Source organism: Lissotriton vulgaris, chromosome 3_1, assembly GCF_964263255.1.
Source record: "Lissotriton vulgaris chromosome 3_1, aLisVul1.2, whole genome shotgun sequence".
Lineage (NCBI taxonomy): Eukaryota > Metazoa > Chordata > Amphibia > Caudata > Salamandridae > Lissotriton > Lissotriton vulgaris.
In genome coordinates this window covers 1,839,279,337-1,839,296,856 of record NC_141689.1, presented here as the reverse complement: position 1 = coordinate 1,839,296,856, position 17,520 = coordinate 1,839,279,337, and the positions used below count along the sequence as shown (strand labels likewise).

At 48.7% G+C, this 17,520-nt stretch overlaps 1 protein-coding gene across 1 annotated transcript in view; it reads left to right on the top strand.

Annotated features, from left to right (window-relative positions):
• The window catches only part of LRBA (LPS responsive beige-like anchor protein), a 2,444,222-nt gene that overhangs the window by 206,632 nt on the left and 2,220,070 nt on the right, over nucleotides 1-17,520 (top strand). Inside the window, exons 6-7 of the mRNA XM_086962285.1 lie at nucleotides 15,861-15,982; nucleotides 16,236-16,362. Of these exons, the coding sequence (XP_086818411.1) occupies nucleotides 15,861-15,982; nucleotides 16,236-16,362 (249 nt within the window). The remainder of the gene's footprint in view (nucleotides 1-15,860; nucleotides 15,983-16,235; nucleotides 16,363-17,520) is intronic.

Sequence of the window (17,520 nt, the reverse complement as noted above, 5' to 3'; positions counted from 1 at the left end):
TTAGGGAGATGTTATGTAACTGGGCATTCCCCTTTAAATAATAAGGAAACCAAATATGTAGCCTCTCTCGCTGGTGACAGTATTGCATTGCTATCGCTTTTGAATAATATTGGTTCGCAATGTAGAATGTATAGATTATGTTTGAATTTGTGTACTCGTTTTTTCTTTCGTTGATTATGGAGCAATTAAAATACAGTCTCGGTAAAGACTACTGTTAAATAGGATTAGGTTTTGCATCCTATAATTTTATGTTCTGATGCAAATAAATTATTTTTGCAAACTTTGGCAAAGGAGTGGCTTTGGTTATCACTGTTCACAATCACGTTGGTAGCAAAGAACAGTTTTGAGCAAACATTAAGGAGAGTGTTAAGTTTAAATCTGCTGGCAATTCACCCAGAATAGAAGAGGAGATGCTCTCAACAATGCAAAATAACCAACAATATTTCATGTCTAAAAATGACGGTGGTCCTCCACACAGGCTCACACGAAAAGTCTGCAGTAATCTTCTCCTGTCTCTTTCAGTCAAAATGAAGTTTGCTTTAATTTAAAACGTGATTGTACACTCATACTGAAGAATTGAAAGATGGATAGCGTCTGCAATTATGTCCTGCCTTTTTATCAAAGCAGTGCCTAAAGTTGATACACATTGATTGAAATGTGTCATTTTGCGCTGTGTTCAGTGAATAGATTATTTTGACTGATGTAAAACAAAGGGCATGGCATTCAACACTTCTGTCTTGCCCATGCTAATATATGGTGAACGTTCTCAATAGTTTCTTATAAGGTTGCAATTATGTACCTTCGAACATACCTCAAGATAATATAAAACATCTGCTTAAGGAAAGTTTAAATTCTATTATGGACAAGTAGCCAAGGCTTTGGCATCTCCTATCCTTTCTTCTTCACAGCAGCCAAGAAACTCCTCATAGCACTAGAAAACTATTATAACATTTTTAGCAGGACCACAACTCCCATGAGCCCATATGAACTTGTCATGTCCAGTCAGCCGTCAAGACTGTCATGTAATCCATCGGGAGAAAAGGAACAAAAAAAATCCAACCAGCCATCATTCTTGTTTCTGATGTGCCCCTTCACAAAAAGATAGAATGTCATTTACTTACCGAGGAAAAGAATGTGCTTCATAAATTTAGCAAATCCATTCCCCAAAGAGGCAAATGCAAAAACTCTGAGCTTCAATGTTTAGGCACTCTACTATGTCATCCAACAAAATGGTTGGTAAACTCAAATGCTTACTCTGGCTAACTCTGAAAGTAAATTTAAGATGTGCAGCATCTCTGCTCTACAGAATCTAGACACTCTGCCACACACCAAGGGGACCATTCCTGCCAGGCTGAGCAATACTGCTTGACGATACTCTCTGACCATGAGCTTTGAATGAACAAGGCAGCAACTCTCAAAGCCCAGGACTTTGTCATCTGTTGAAGCTTGTTTCCGGTCCAGGGAAGGCATGGCTTGGCAGTTTGGGCTGGACTGTTCCCATGAGACACAGGGTCAGACTGATTTGCATGTGGCCATGTCTGAACTGGGGTGGCAGAGTGGGCTAAAGAACGGTGATGGATTAAACCCAGATCATTTGACTGTGTGTGAGTGTTTGATTGGTTATTATTATTATTATTATTATTATTATTATTATTCTGAGTTTTATATAGCGCCTGGTTACCAGAAAGGCATCCCAGCGCTCACCAGGGAATGAAACTACAGAGTAATGCGGGGGTTTAAGCAGAAAACAGAAAAGTTTTTAAAAGCTTGCGGAACCGAAGCAGACTGGCTTCCGAGCGAAGTTGTAGGGGAAGAGAATTCCACAGAGTGGCTACGTTTATAGAGAACCTTCTGCCACCAGTTCTTACTTTCTTCACCCTCCCAACCTGCAAAAGATGTTGGTGGTCAGACCGGAGAGAGCGGAGGGCTTTGTAGGGCTGAACCATCTTCCCCAGAATAGGTGGACCTGCCCCCTGCAGGACTTTATGAGCGATACAGAGTGACTTGAACTTCACCCTGTCCCTCACAGGGAGCCAATGCAGTGCCTTGAGCGCAGGGCGAGCAGATTGATGTCTGGGGATACCCGTCAGAAGCCTGGCGGCCGCATTCTGCACTTGCTGCAGTTTGTTCATGGTAGATTCTGGAGCACCCAGGAACAACGCGTTGCTGAAATCCAGCTGCGAGATGATAAGCCCCTGGATGAGAAGTCTCCTAGTGGCCGCTGGGAGCAGCGGTAGAATCTTCCGAGCCGAGCGGAGCAGGCCAAAGCACACGGCAGCAGTCTTTTTGGCATGGGTTTTAAACGACAGGTCCTGCTCAAGCCAGACCCCGAGGCTCTTAATCTCCTGCTTGGGGGTGGGTACAGGTCCAAGGCAGTCGGGCCAGCTGCTGGGAGACAGAGATGGAGAGGAGTTTCCCAGCAGCATCAGCTCCGTCTTGGAGCCGTTGAGCTTTAAAGCTGAGCTGCACATCCATGTGTAGATCTTCTCCAGACACGAGTGCAGCCGGTCAGGATGGTGAGCCGACTGGGAAAGGCCTACCACCAACTGAGTATCATCAGCATAACTGATGATTTTGATACCCAATGGCAGTACCACGCTCTCCAGGGGGGCCATGTAGACGTTGAATAACGTAGGGCTCAATGAAGAGCCCTGTGGCACACCACACTGGAGAGGGATTGAAGATGATTTTTCAGGGCCTTCCCATACCTCGAATGTGCGACCTTCCAAGAAGGAAGCAAACCACTTGAGGGCCAGACCGGTGATCCCCACCCCTGCCAGCCGTTGGAGAAGCACCTGATGGTCCACGGTGTCAAAAGCAGCACTGAGGTCCAGGAGGATCACTGCCACTGATCCCCCTGAATCCAAAATGCTCCTAGCGTTCTCCACAACCGCCAGCAGGGCAGTGTCAGTCCCCTGGCCGGGACGGAAACCGGTTTGGGAGTCACCTAAGAGGGAATTGGCCTCCAAGAAGTCCGACAAGCGGCAGTTGACCAGCTTCTCAGCGATCTTACTAAGGCCCGGCAACAGCGAGATAGGCCTGAAGTTGGCAAGGTCGGCGGGGTCCAGATTAGGCTTTTTTAAAAGGGCCTTCACGACCGCCCCTTTCCAACTGGGGGGTACTACCCCTTGAGTGAGGGACAAGTTTATAAGGTCCGTCACTGGGCCACCAATGGTAGATGCCACCTGTTTAAGATATTTAACAGGTACCGGATCTTTCGGGGAGCCACTCTTCATGGTCCTCAAAATCAAGAGAACCTCCTCCATGGTAACAGTACCAAAGGAGGTCAGCTCCACTGATCGCATCCTACCCTGCGGACCAGGGATATCACCCGGGGGAGATACCTCACCTGGGTGGGGAAGGGAAGCCAGTATATTATCAATTTTTGTTTTAAAAAAGGACGCCAGTTCTGTGCATTTTTTGCGCGGGTCCTCATGGATGATCTGGGGTTCAGGGATGTTGAGTAATTCCTTGATAACTCTGAATGATTCTTTAGAAGAGTTGGCCGCGGAGCCTATTCTCTCTTCAAAGAATCCAGATTTTGCTGCACGAATGGCGGATTTGTATATACTCAGGGCCTCCCGATAATCCTTCCGCTTCGTTTCACACCAGTCCTTCCTCCAGGACCGCTCTAGCCTCTTGCATCCCTTCCTTAGGGATCTCAATTCGGGCGTATACCACGGCGCCGAACCCACTCTCTTCCCCTTCATAAGTTGTTTCTTTTTGGGAAGAAGGATATCTAACGAGTCCGTAAGCCAAGTGTGTACATTCGCTTCCGCGACTAACGGGTTAGAACCAGGAGGGGGCCGCGTTGCCTCCAAATGTGCCGACCAGGTGTCAATCGAGAGCCTCGACCAGGCTCTTTCCAAAGTGTGGACCCTTGGGACCATTGCAGCTAGATTATCAAATTGCCACACTGCGGACACCAAGAAATGGTCTGTCCAGGGCAGGGGCAGCGCCGGAGATGGAATAAAGTGGCCCAGGTTAGAGAATATGGGGTCAAGCAGGTGACCCTTCTCATGGGTCGTCCCCGGGTTGGCCAGAGTGATTCCGAACGCTTTGAGATCATCCAACAGATCTACTCCCGGGGCGTTAGAGGAGTCGTCAAGATGGATATTAAAATCCCCAAGAGCCACAAAGTTGGTGGCTGAGGAAGCAAGAAGAGTCGTTGTTTCTAGGAAGGAATTGGGGAAATTTCCCAGAGAGCCAGGCGGGCGATAAATCAACAGGCCCGTCAGAGACACCGTAGATGACAAACGGAGGGTGAACTGACAGCTCTCACAATCAGCCACCCCTCCGTTCTGAACCTTACAAGCAAGCGTGCCTCTAAAGAGGATAGCAACTCCTCCTCCCCTCCCCACAGGTCTGTCTAGGTGGGATATAAGATAGCCTGGAGGGAGTGCTCTGACCATATCAGGGCCCGAGCTGGGGGAAAGCCAGGTCTCGGTGAGAAACAGCACATCGAGCTCGTGGTCCAGAATGAGAGAGTTAATCTCAATGGCGTGACTCGGCAATGACCGGCAATTCAATAGCGCGATGGAAAGAGCAGACTTCACAGCCACAGAATTATGACCGGTGCTACAGGCTCTGCACGGTTCAGATGCTCCGTCCATCACCACCCCCTTTTGTACCACTTATGGAAGAATCAGGCCAGACAATCTCCTACTCGAAACCTCCTTGAGACCTGCCATGTATTGCCTTTCTTGCTGCCTTTGCTATGGAGTCTTGCTTGTCTGTACTCGAAAACCTCAGTGCCAAACAGTTACTTTATTCATGGATATCTGGACCATATATAATGATGTGAAGGGGGCAGTGAATTTGCCCTGCTTCTTCAAGAATGATTGTCTGAAAAGACAAAATTAAGCACTGGCGCTCTGTGGACAATGCACAGTTGGCATTGCAAAGTTGACAAATAGCTCTTTGGATCAATCCTGAAATGTTCTTGTTCAAACCGGTTTACTGCAGTTGAGGCCTTTTCAGCCATATTGTGAATCATAGTCATGAGTCATATGAAAGCCAGAAGCCTTTCCTGACTCACCCTTCATGATTTACTAACCCATTTTTTGCGGCCTTTCATCAGTTTGGCCAGAAAGGTGGCCATCCTTGTAACAATCTCGGGATGGTCGGGAGCACTTTGCTTGAAGGAAAGTGCAGACTTTCTTAACCAAAGGTATCCTTATTTTTTGGGCCATGTTGGAGAAGACTTTGCCTGCCAGAACTCACTCTGTGAATCTAAGATGACAGAGCTCTTCAGTTTCAAACATATGAGAAGAAGAGTACTCATTTGGTTCATTCTTGCGAAATCGTTTGGCATCCGAATTGGGTCACTAGGTTAGCTCGGCCTCCTTGTTAGACCAATCTGGGGAAACACCATTATTATTTCACTGGTCTGTTTCCTGGGGATCCCCTAAAGGGAGCATTCAATCTGGGGCAATCTAAAGTGCCAGGAAATACCGAATGGGACAGCATGCCAGGTGGATGGTATGGGACACAACACTCTTGCACTTGCGAGTGAGGACTCATGTAACTGGTCAGATGCATCAATGTGACACTTTTGGTCCCTCTTCTTCGTTGTCTAAGTGGGCTGCGAGGGTACCTACTGCCCTGGGGTGGTCTGCGGTGCTGTGACCAACTTGGTAATTAATAGGACTAGGTATATATATCCCTCAGGTGCCGCCACACCACTCTGCTCTTGGTGTTAGTAGCTCATCATACCAGATACCAAGTAATGGCTGCAAAGAGGCCTACGTGTGGGCGGTGATGGGAGCTCTAGGAGCTGTTTGGCCGGGTAAAAGGAGAAGGTCAATTATCAAAAGCAGCAGCTGTGGTGAAGAAACACTATGCAATATGGGCGGGAGCTCGATTATGCAGTTGGTGTCTGCATCATGCACCTGGGATGAGTGCCAAAGTAGATGCTAGACTCCTGTGCCCTCTGTACACAGTGCTTTACTGTTGTCACACACTGAACCACGCACTACACCAGCAGCCTTACTTGCGGGCTCCCCAGTCTGATAGCGCTTGAGCATGTCCAACGAGTGGAGCAACTCTCATATTGCAACAGCCTGAAGTGGCTCTGCCATGCCTAGACTGGGAAGAAAAAGCGAGATTTTCACGGCCCCTTACAAAGGAACACAGCCCAGGTACACTCGAGCTATAAACAAATCCACTGAAGGTGGAAAAGCTTATGGGTGGATTGGACGGGTGGTAGAAGAAATTTGGGGAAGAGAGACTCTAGAAGCCCACAATCCCTTAAGAGAAAAATATATTTATCCAGCTGTGGAGCAACGAAGAAAGAAAATATACTTTTTCTTCTGCTGGATTGTCTAAGAGTCTCAACTGCTGATTGGGTATGCGAGGTTCTAAACAGACTTTTGGAGTTATGGTCCTACTAAGGTCTTTTTGACAGTTTTCTGGTGCTATGAAGAGAGTCCTGGTTGCTGACAAATCTAAGGAGATGATGCCTAATCCATGCATCAGCTCCTGACAGAGTCTCTCTACTCCTCTTAAATGCTTATCTCAGCCCTCAACCGGGTCACAATCCTTCAATATCACTGCCTACAACTACACTGACCATACACAATAAGCCTAGCTGCTTTGTAACTAGACTACTGCCTCCCAGCAGTCAGGTACTAGATGCTGAGGAACGCTGAAATCCACCTAAAATAGAGAGCTCCCCGTCTCCCCGTCCAAACTAGAGAGAGCTCCCCGTCCAAACCAGATAGAGCTCCCCGTCCAAACCAGAGAGAGCTCCCCGTCCAAACCAGAGAGAGCTCCCCGTCCAAACCAGAGAGAGCTCCCCGTCCAAACCAGAGAGAGCTCCCCGTCCAAACCAGAGAGAGCTCCCCGTCCAAACCAGAGAGAGCTCCCCGTCCAAACCAGAGAGGGCTCCCCGTCCAAACCAGAGAGAGCTCCCCGTCCAAACCAGAGAGAGCTCCCCGTCCAAACCAGAGAGAGCTCCCCGTCCAAACCAGAGAGAGCTCCCTGTCCAAACCAGAGAGAGCTCCCCGTCCAAACCAGAGAGAGCTCCCCGTCTAAACCAGAGAGAGCTCCCCGTCTAAACCAGAGAGAGCTCCCCGTCTAAACCAGAGAGAGCTCCCCGTCTAAACCAAAGAGAGCTCCCCGTCTAACCCGGAGAGATCCCCCCCCCCGTCTAACCCGGAGAGAGATCCCCCCCCTCCAAAACCGAGAGATCCCCCCCTCCAAAACAGAGAGATACCCCCCTCCAAAACAGAGAGATACCCCCCTCCAAAACAGAGAGATACCCCCCTCCAAAACAGAGAGATACCCCCCTCCAAAACAGAGAGATCCCCCCCCTCCAAAACCGAGAGATCCCCATCGAAAACAGAGAGCCTGACCAGCAAAGAAACTAACTGCTCCCCACCAGATGGCCTTAGAAAGCAACACGGTCACTCATCTTTCAATTGAAATGAATCACACAGGTGCCTTCTCTACAATGCAAACTTTGTTGTTGCTTAGTTTTCTTGCTGACACTCCAGGCTGCCATCACTCTAGATCTGTCCTGCTTGGGTTTGGCAAACAGGCTCTGCCCATGAGCACCACTCTCTCTACTTGAACGACTTCAAAGAATCCAAAATTCAGCAGCCAAACATGTGGCCTCACCTCTTTAGACCTTTACGAGGTAGATTGTCTACCTTTGCTAGGTGACCTTCTTTCAAGACACTCATTATTGCACAAAGGACATCTGTCCTTCATTTAAAACAACTTTAAAGATTCTTAGGGAATATAACCATATGTTTAGAATGGCATAGCCTATCGACCGCCCCACCATACTCCTTGTGCTAGATGAATTGTTGCTGTTCTGGGTAGTTGCCAATGCTAATACAGTCATGAGTGTGGAGGGATGGGGACTAGTCCTACTGTTCAGTATAAATCGTAGGATAGTCCCCTTTTGTTTGGGTGACACAGCCGGTACCGTGTCTTGTTTAAATGGTTTGCTGTCCTCTTGGTGGAAAGTGGGGTCTAGGCATCTGGAAACCGGGTTTGTAGACTGGTCAGAGCTCTGGCCCAGTCTGAGCACTCATGCTTGCCTTCTTCTGCCTTACCATTGACTTCAGGTACCGGTTGGACATTCCGTGAGTCTGTCTAAAAGTTGGAGAAAAAAAATCATCTTCTTTCAGAGGCTGTTAATGTTTCTGCTGTTGAGGAACCTTTTTCCACCACTTCTGCTCGAGCAAGTGGTTTAATGTTTTTGCTTTTGGTCGGTCTTGCTGTGGACTGTGAATATCATTTATGGCAAAGAGTCTTACTGTTGCTTTGATGGATTTACCATAATGGTGGTGTTCATGGAATAGGCACCAATATGTGTTAGTAGTATTTGGGGTAGTCGGTAAGGGAATGTTCTTTGCTTCAGCAGGGGAATCTGTGGTGATGGTGGGGGCGGGGTGATTACAGGCACTGGATTGTATGGTAAGCCATTGTGGTAAGGATTTGGTGGCAGGACTGTAGCACGCTTTGCCGTGGCTTGATAGTGCACAATGTGTGATAAAGAAGGAAAGGGCATGTTAGTTCCTTATTTTAATTGAAATGTTGAGTGGGATGTATTTTGTGGATGAGGGTTACCTTCTGCAGGTGTTTTTTTCTGTCTGGGTGGGAGTATGTGGGTAGAAGAAATTAGAGGACTGATGGAGAAGTGTTCTAGGCATATGCTGGTCGTAAACCGAGGTGCAAATCTGAAAATATGGCAGAAATATGGTGCACTGTTTTTTGCAGGACAAGTCCGCCTAAAAAAAAATGGGTGGGATATGGGAAGAAGTGCCAGGACTGAATGTGGTTTGAGGCAGAGACCGGGGTACCTAAGCACCTCACTGGACAGAGATTTAGAGTGATTACTGCGTGCCAACCGAATTTACTTGCTGTGTGGTCTGTGGCCTTGAGGTTATGTGACCTTGCGTGTCATTCTCATAGTCTGTAGCACCAAGGGTGTAGCCAGAAAATTAAAGTACCCCCCCACTTTGAAATGAGAGCTCTGTTAGCACAAAGCAAGGGGAGCAAGTGAGCCGACTGTTCCCTAGAAGAGCTCTCCTGTCTCTTCCATCCAGACATTGATCTATTCATCCTTTCACCTGCTGATCTCTACTATTTCACCTATACATTCTTACATCCATTCATTTTTCATGCATCATTCAATCTTTTCCCCTTCCATTAATCCATTCACTCTGCCATCCACTGATCCATCCATCCATTCACTGACATCCATCCATCAATTCACCCTGCCATCCATCCACCATCCTTCAATTCACTCTGACATCCATCCTTTCACTCAGTTGTCCACTCTGCCACCCATTTGCTCTCCCTTTCACCCCAATCATCCATCCTTTCACATGTCCATCCACATATCCATTCATTCATCCGACAACAACCTCCTGAGGCGGAAGCCGGGAGACTCGATAGATTGCATTTTTTTTAAAAAACTGTGCTTAATCTGTACTTTTAATTCTTACCGATCCCCTCCTGGGCACCTATCTTCTCTTGTGTAGCACTTACGAGGCATCCCCCGCGCAGAGGATTTATCGCTGCCGTGGGTTTAATACAAATATTGCCGCCATTTCCTGGGACTCCCCAGGCCATGCCCACTATTGTAGGCCACGCCCCCCCCCCGCAATCACTACTTAACCCGCGCTAAATACAAGCGCCAGTATCAGACAACAACCTCCTGAGGCGGAAGCCGGGAGACTCGATAGATTGCATTTTTTTTTTTAAACTGTGCTTTATCTGTACTTTTAATTCTTACCGATCCCCTCCTGGACACCTATCTTCTCTTGTGTAGCACTTACGAGGCATCCCCCACGCAGCGGATTTATCGCTGCCGCCGGTTTAATACAAATATTGCCGCAATTTCCTGGGACTCCCCAGGCCATGCCCACTATTGTAGGCCACGCCCCCCCCCGCAATCACTACTTAACCCGCGCTAAATACAAGCGCCAGTATCAGACAACAACCTCCTGAGGCGGAAGCCGGGAGACTCGATAGATTGCATTTTTTTTTTAAACTGTGCTTAATCTGTACTTATAATTCTTATCGATCCCCTCCTGGGCACCTATCTTCTCTTGTGTAGCACTTACGAGGCATCCCCCGCGCAGCGGATTTATTGCTGCCGCAGGTTTAATACAAATATTGCCGCCATTTCCTGGGACTCCCCAGGCCACGCCACTATTGTAGGCCACGCCCTCCCCCTATGCCGCCTCTCGCCATAAAACATGTGCACCTACCGAACGCGCAGCGGACGAGCGCCGAAGGCAAGCCCGTCTGCGCCCGTCCGCGCCAGACCGAGCCCTGAGCCCAGGACCCCTGCATCTTACACCTCCCCCACGGAGGTACACTCAAGAAACCCTCCTCAAACTCAGGGACTCTTCTTCCTCTCCCTGCTGCAGCACTATACCCTTAGAGGAAGGACAATCCTGCTGCCCAAACTGTCCATATAGGCTCGCACCGCGACTCCCTCTGAAACCACGCTGGATCAAGATGGCTCTACTCAATTGCAGATCCCTCCCGAAACACCAAGCAGAAATCAATATGCTTCTGTAAGACTCAGAGATTGAGATCCTCTTTCTCACCGAAACATGGATCAATTCCAATTCAGACACTGACATAGTTCAATCACTCCCCCCCCCCCGGGTCCTAATCAAGCATCAGGACAGACCCTCCGGGACAGGGGGCGGAATCGCGATCATCTACCGAAACAACCTGTCCTGCCACTTCAAGGACAGCCCAATTCAGGACTGTGAATGTCCAGTTTTCTATCGACGTATCCCCATCTACAACCCTCTCGGGGATTCTCGTCTATCGTCCCCCAGGAAAGCCAGGCCCTTTCTGTAAATCCCTATTGGAATCCATCTCCTCTCTTGCTTGTCTGTCTCCCAACTTTACGGTCCTAGGAGACTTAAATCTCCACTTTGACGATCCAACAAACAAAACAGCCGATGACCTTAAGGAAGACCTAGCTTCCATTAACATTCATTTGAAATGCAATCAGCCCACCCATTCTAAGGGCCACTTGATGGACCCCATATTCACCAACCTACCGAGCCTAGTAGTGAATAACCCCCTCCCTATCCCTTGGTCAGACCACTACTTAATCCCCTTTCAGCTTCAACTCTCGGGCGAAGCGCCAGAGAGATCTCCTCCGCAAGCACCATCTCGTCCGTGGCAAAAATTGGACACTGCCTCATGGACCCAAGCACTGGCCTCCACTACACCGGTACTTGACCCAGATCCCTCCAGAGCAGACGTCCAACTCCGCTCCTGGATTGAACAATCCCTCAACGCCATCCTTCCCGTCAAACCCCTCCCCAGTAAAAAGGGATGTTTTAAATCCCCATGGTTCACCCAGGAACTACGTGAACTCAGAAAAAAGTGCAAAAAGCTTGAGCGACTCTGGAGAAAGGAGTGGGCTATCGAAAGCAAAAACGAATACAGGTCTACCCTGAAGCACAACAAATCTTGTATAAAAAACACCCAGGCAACCTTCTTCGAGGGGAAAATACTAGCGGCTGCTAACTCTGCCAAAGAAACCTATCGCATTGTTCGTCTCCTTACAAAAACCCCAGAACCACCGCCCATACCTTCAGGCACGAGATGCAACCAGCTAGCTGAGTTCTTCTCAACAAAAATTAACAACATCCTTAAATCCCTCCCCACCACCACCACCTCCCACCCCCCCCCCCCCCTTGACCCCTCCTTCTGACCCAGAGGCCCCATGCCTCGAGCATTTTCCCAGGTGACCACAGAACTATTTCTGACCACCCTACAGTCAGTGAAGAGCGGGCCCCCTCAGATCCAGCTCCTATGAGCAAACTAAAACTGGTCGCCTTCACTGTAGCCCCCCCCCCCCTCACCAACCTTATTAACTCGTCTTTCTCCCTTGGCACCGTGCCAATTCACTGGAAAAAAGCCACAGTCCGGGCACTTCTCAAAAAACCCCACCTCGATCCCAATGACCTCTCTAACTTTAGACCAATCTCTCTCCTCCCAGCCATTAGTAAAGTGGTCGAGAAAATCGTCAACCACCAACTATCCCTCTTCCTGTAATCTAACAACCTCCTGCGCCACTCCCAGATACGGTTTAGACCAGGACAGGGAACAGACACCGCACTTCTAGCCGTGGTCGAGGAGGCAAGAACCATTATCGACGCAGGAGGATCAGTGGCAGTGATCCTCCTAGATCTGAGTGCCGCCTTCGACACAGTGGACCATGCTATCCTTATCCACCGTCTCAGCATGGCAGGAATCTCCGGCACCGCCCTGTCCTGGATCAAATCCTTCCTGGAAGGCAGAACCTTTCAGGTGGCTGACGGCACAGTTAACTCGAGTGTTCTTCCTCTCCAGTGTGGGGTCCCCCAGGGCTCCTCCTGAGCCCCACACTTTTTAACGTATACATGTCTCCCCTCGAAGACATTGTAACTCCATTCGGTGTAAAAACAGTTATGTACGCCGACGATACCCTGCTGGTAGTCTACATAAACCAGTCGACCAAAAGTCTGGACAACTTGTCAGCATGCCTCCAGGACATCTTTCATTGGATGTGCAAATCGCGCCTGAAACTAAACGGAGAGAAATCCGAGATCCTTCTTCTAGGAAACCCACGCAGACTCCCCCCATCCCTCTCCTGGCCTCCCTGCATGGGATCACCCCCCACCCCCAAGTCCGAAGTCAAAAGCCTAGGTATCTGGTTGGACCAAGACCTCAATTTTAAAGTCCAGGCCAGAAAAACCGCCGGCACATGCTTCGGCCTTATTAAGACTGCGCGAAAAATCCTTCACTTGATCCCCTTTCAATCCAGGAAACTGCTCATTCAGGGGCTAGTTAATTCCAGACTGGACTACGGAAATGCCCTTTATCTAGGGGCACCCGCATCGGTCATCAACAGATTGCAATGCGACCAAAACGCCGCCGCCAGACTCTTGACCGGGACCAAATCTAGATGCTCTGCCAAACCAGCCCTGAGATCCCTACATTGGCTCCCGATTAGGGAAAGGATCACCTTGAAGACCCTCTGCATCTCACACAAAATACTACAAGGCAGAGGCCCGCCTATTCTGAGATCTCTTGTCAAACCTCATCACTCGAACAGACAACTCAGATCAGACTCCCTTTCCCTGGCCAGCGTCCCCAGAATAAGTAAGGCCCTCTCTGGGGGGCGACTATTTTCAAACAATGCTCCACAGTGGTGGAACTCCCTCCCACTCTCCATCCGAACTGAACACAACTTATTAGCCTTTCGCAGGCAACTAAAAACGTGGCTCTTCCCATAACTCCTCTCTATTACTTCCCCCCTCTGAAAGCTTCAGGTTGATTGTCAGCGCTGGGACGCCCGAGGGTAGCTATGCTCTTTACAAATCTGCATTCAAATTCAAAATTCAAATTCAAATCTGCATTCAAATTCATTCACGCATCCATCCATCTACTGGACCATCCTTTCACCTGTCTATCCACCTATCCATTCACTAATTTTTTCACCCATTCATCATCTACCCACACATTCATCCACTCAACCACTCATCCACCTACTCGTCCCTTTCACCCTTCCCTTTATTCAGTATTCCTTCCTTCCCTTTTCTATTTTCCCATGTTTCCAGTTTCCTTGCAGCTGCTTGCTCGTCTATTGACAGCTATATTCCTTCATAGTGTTATGACTATGAGACCTGGTCCGCCGTGTAGCAGACGAAGAGACCCGTAAAGAGCCCCTCCCCTCCTGTAGCAGCTAAAGCGGGGGGTTCACTACGCTCTACGCCCCTGTGTGGCACAGTCTAATTGACCATCTTGATGGACTTGTAGGGTGCCTTTTCAATCCGAAATTCACTTCTTAAAGATGGCACGTAGACTTTTGTAACGTCCATTTTAGATGTTAGATGTTAGGGTGGTCTTCTATAGCGCTCGGCTACTCCAAAGGAGTGTCCCGGCGCTTTAATTAGTGACCGGAAAAGACAGACATCTACAACATGAACAGAACCACTATAGAGAGTAGAGGAATCCAACACTGGAGAGGGAGAACACTATCGGGCAAAGAGCCATGTTTTAAGGCCCTTCCTGAAGGCCAGTAGATTGGATGTACTGTGCAGTGTCAGTGGAAGAGAGTTCCAAAGCTGCGGAGCTCGCAGCCTGAAAGAGCGGCCTCCAATGCGAGCCTTTTTTACTCGGGGAACCACAGCTAAGAACAGAGACTCTGATCTCAGGGAGCGAGCCGGGTGGTAAAAGGCAAGCCTCCTTTGGAGATACTGAGCTCCCGCGGCATGCAAGGCCTTGTGGGCCAGTGTCAAGGCCTTAAACTCTATCCGCTTCCGGATAGCCAGCCAATGGAGCGACTGCAATAGGCTAGATACTCTGGCCCGTCTGTGGAGGCCAAAGATAGCCCGGGCGGCCGCGTTTTACACCACCTGCAAGCGTTGCAGGAGATACTCCGGTAGGCCAAGATATAGAATGTTGGAATAATCCAATCTTGAGCCGATTAGTGCCTGAACCGTAGTCCTCCTTTGCTCTTCTGAGAGCAGGGGGAAGAACATCCGGAGCATCTTGAGGAGGCCAAAGCAGGTTCCTGAGAGAGCCAGAACCTGGGATCTTAATGTCAGCCCGTTATCGATCTTAATTCCCAGATTCTTAGCTATCTGGGAAGAATGCGCTGGAGGGAACATGTCGGCAAGGCACCATTCATGCCACTCTGGGTCAGATAAGCAACCGAAGAAGAGTATCTCAGATTTATCTGAGTTGCACTTGAGGCTGTTTAGCTGGAACCATTTGAAAACAGCCCCAAGGCACTCACTGATACTCTCTCCGTCGAAATCTTCTCCTTTCCGACATGAAAAGAGGAGCTGGGTATCGTCGGCGTAAGATACGATCGGGGCCCCGAAAGATTCCACCAATGTCACCAGAGGGGTCATAAAGATGTTAAAGAGAGTCGGGCTCAACATGGAGCCCTGAGGGACTCCGACTTCCAATGGCGGCATCTCGGCGGAGCTCGGAGAGGCCCAGACCGTTTGTCGACGGTCAGCTAGGAAAGATCTGAACCAGCTGAGCACCGTCCCCCTCAGACTGATCTCATAGAGTCTGGCGAGGAGACCCTCATGGGGGACGGTGTCGAAAGCCGCCGACAGATCAAGCATGACAAGCATGACTTGATCTGAACCAGGGATTTGCCTCTTATCTTCCCGGAGTACACAAGATATTATGTATCCACAACTGTAATTTCTGCATTCCCACAATAATTGTCATGCGCCCGCATGGATATTTTGAACGCCTTCTTAAAGCGAAATCAAGTGTTTAAAATGACTCCATACCTTTTATAATTTTCTGCGTACAAATTGGTCTCTGAAATAAATTTCCTACCACTCAATCACTTCCTATGAAGTGCATTGCCCGTTCGTTTTCATTAATGTTCTCGTTATTTTGTGCTGCCGCCTCGGCCCTCTGCTCAGATCCGAGGGGTAGGTAAAGCTGTCACCGAGCCACATGGATCTAGAAAGCCTGGGATCAAAGGCGTAGCTGTGATTTTTTTTTAACGCGTTTTGGGTTTAATGAAAAGATGTAGAGGACATTGTGAGGACTGTATAACACAAGGAGCGCGTGTAAGTTCTAGCAGGACATTTTTATTGCATGCATAATTATAACAATAGATTTAAGGGAAGCTTCAGTGAAAGATGGCGCCGAAACACATTCTTTTGGATGCAGTGCATTAATGAAGGATTATATTTTTATTGCTGGCTGTGCTTTTGTTAATCCTGTGATTCCCTGCCATTTCCACTTCTCAAGCGCTTTGGAAACGCAACAAAGTTTTTTTAATCCTGTGTTTTTATTTTTAATAATGCATGCTTAGTTTGTGTAATCAATGTGCGATCTGTTTCCTGCAGGCCATCGCCTTGCCTCCAATTGCTAAGTGGCCGTACCAGAATGGATTCACGTTTCACACCTGGCTTCGAATGGATCCAGTCAATAACATCAATGTGGATAAGGATAAGCCCTATCTGTACTGGTGAGTGTTCATAGGCCGTTCATGGCCTCTTTTCACCTGTTCTCTTGACTGATAAATGGGCCTGATGTAAGAATGTTTTGGTGTGTTTTTAACCTGTTCTGTGTCAACGGGGTAACGCGTTGATACATAAAGGCCCATCTTTCTTGCTGGAAACCAGTTTCAGTTGCTGTTATTTGAATTTGAATGGGATTCTAATTGCCATTCGATGGTGCTGCACTGCTTTTAAACCAGCCTCTCTGTTGCTTCCTTCCAGTTTCCGAACGAACAAGGGACTTGGTTACTCTGCGCACTTTGTTGGTGGCTGTTTAATTGTGACCTCCATTAAGTCGAAAGGGAAAGGGTTCCAGCACTGTGTGAAATACGATTTCAAGCCACAGAAGGTGCGTAGTCTTACATGATTATAGTAATCAACATTGTGCAGAATGTCTAAAGTTATACCAAACAGAGAATGCTAGTTGTGACCTTTCGAAATACGGCAGATTTACTCCAGACAACTGAATATTTTTTATGAAGCCCTGGTTCCTTTACAGCTCATTGTAGTAAATTATTAAGTCTGTTACCAACTGCCCAGGAAGAGGCATATCGGATAGAAACTTCTAGACGCAAATTTCTTTCCTTATAGTTATCACAAGATGAGAGACTGGATCGGCAAATGTTTTGTGAGCAGTTCCCCTGCATGCCGGTAGGTGGCGTAATTCAACTCTTTGTGGCATCATCAGTGTCGTCTGCACTAGAAGTAACGTGAGCAGTGCCTAGTATAGAGGCCCCAACCTAGTGTGCTGAAGTCAGTTCTTTCCTTTCCTCTGGTCAATGCAGATCCGGAGAGAGCTATCCCGCCAATTTTTGACTGACCTTTTTTTGAATTTTGTTGAAGTTTTTTGTTTTTTAGACTTGTCTCCTGGTGTGACGAGGAAGCCTACATTCAAGCCCTGCAGTGCCTGTCACCAGCAATTGTTGGGGACTGACCTGCACCTCGTCTATCTCTGGTGCCTTCACAACGCCAAGACCTGTATCTATTGCTGTACCATGCACCCCCAGGCCTGGAGGGAGCGATCCCCTATGCTCCTTGCCCCCCGACGTGCAACTCCACAATGGTGCCGGTCGAGAGGAAGGTGCCGGTCGAGAGGAAGGTCCCGGAATTGGTCACAGAGCCATAGATCTTCATCACAGTCTGGTGCTCCAGCCCCATTCTTATCCCCATTTCCGATATGGTGCTGGAGGGGTGTCGTCTGACACAAACTGGAGCCATTTCGTCCAGGCTGGAGCCTGAGCCTTATTCCTATGGACTAGGACTTGGGGAAGATTGGGTGGGGCCACTGGCAGGGCCGGACTGGGACCCAAAACCGGCCCTGACAAAGTGCGTGGCCAGCCCCCCCAGGGGTATGGGGGTGCGGCCGAGCGGTTTACCAGGGCCGGTTTCTGACGATTTTGTTACAGCGGCCGATATTGCAGCTATGCTGCAAAAACGGCACTGTAACTAAATGAGCCCCCAACCCTGGCGGCCCGTCATTGGCCACTGGACCCTAAAAAATACCAGC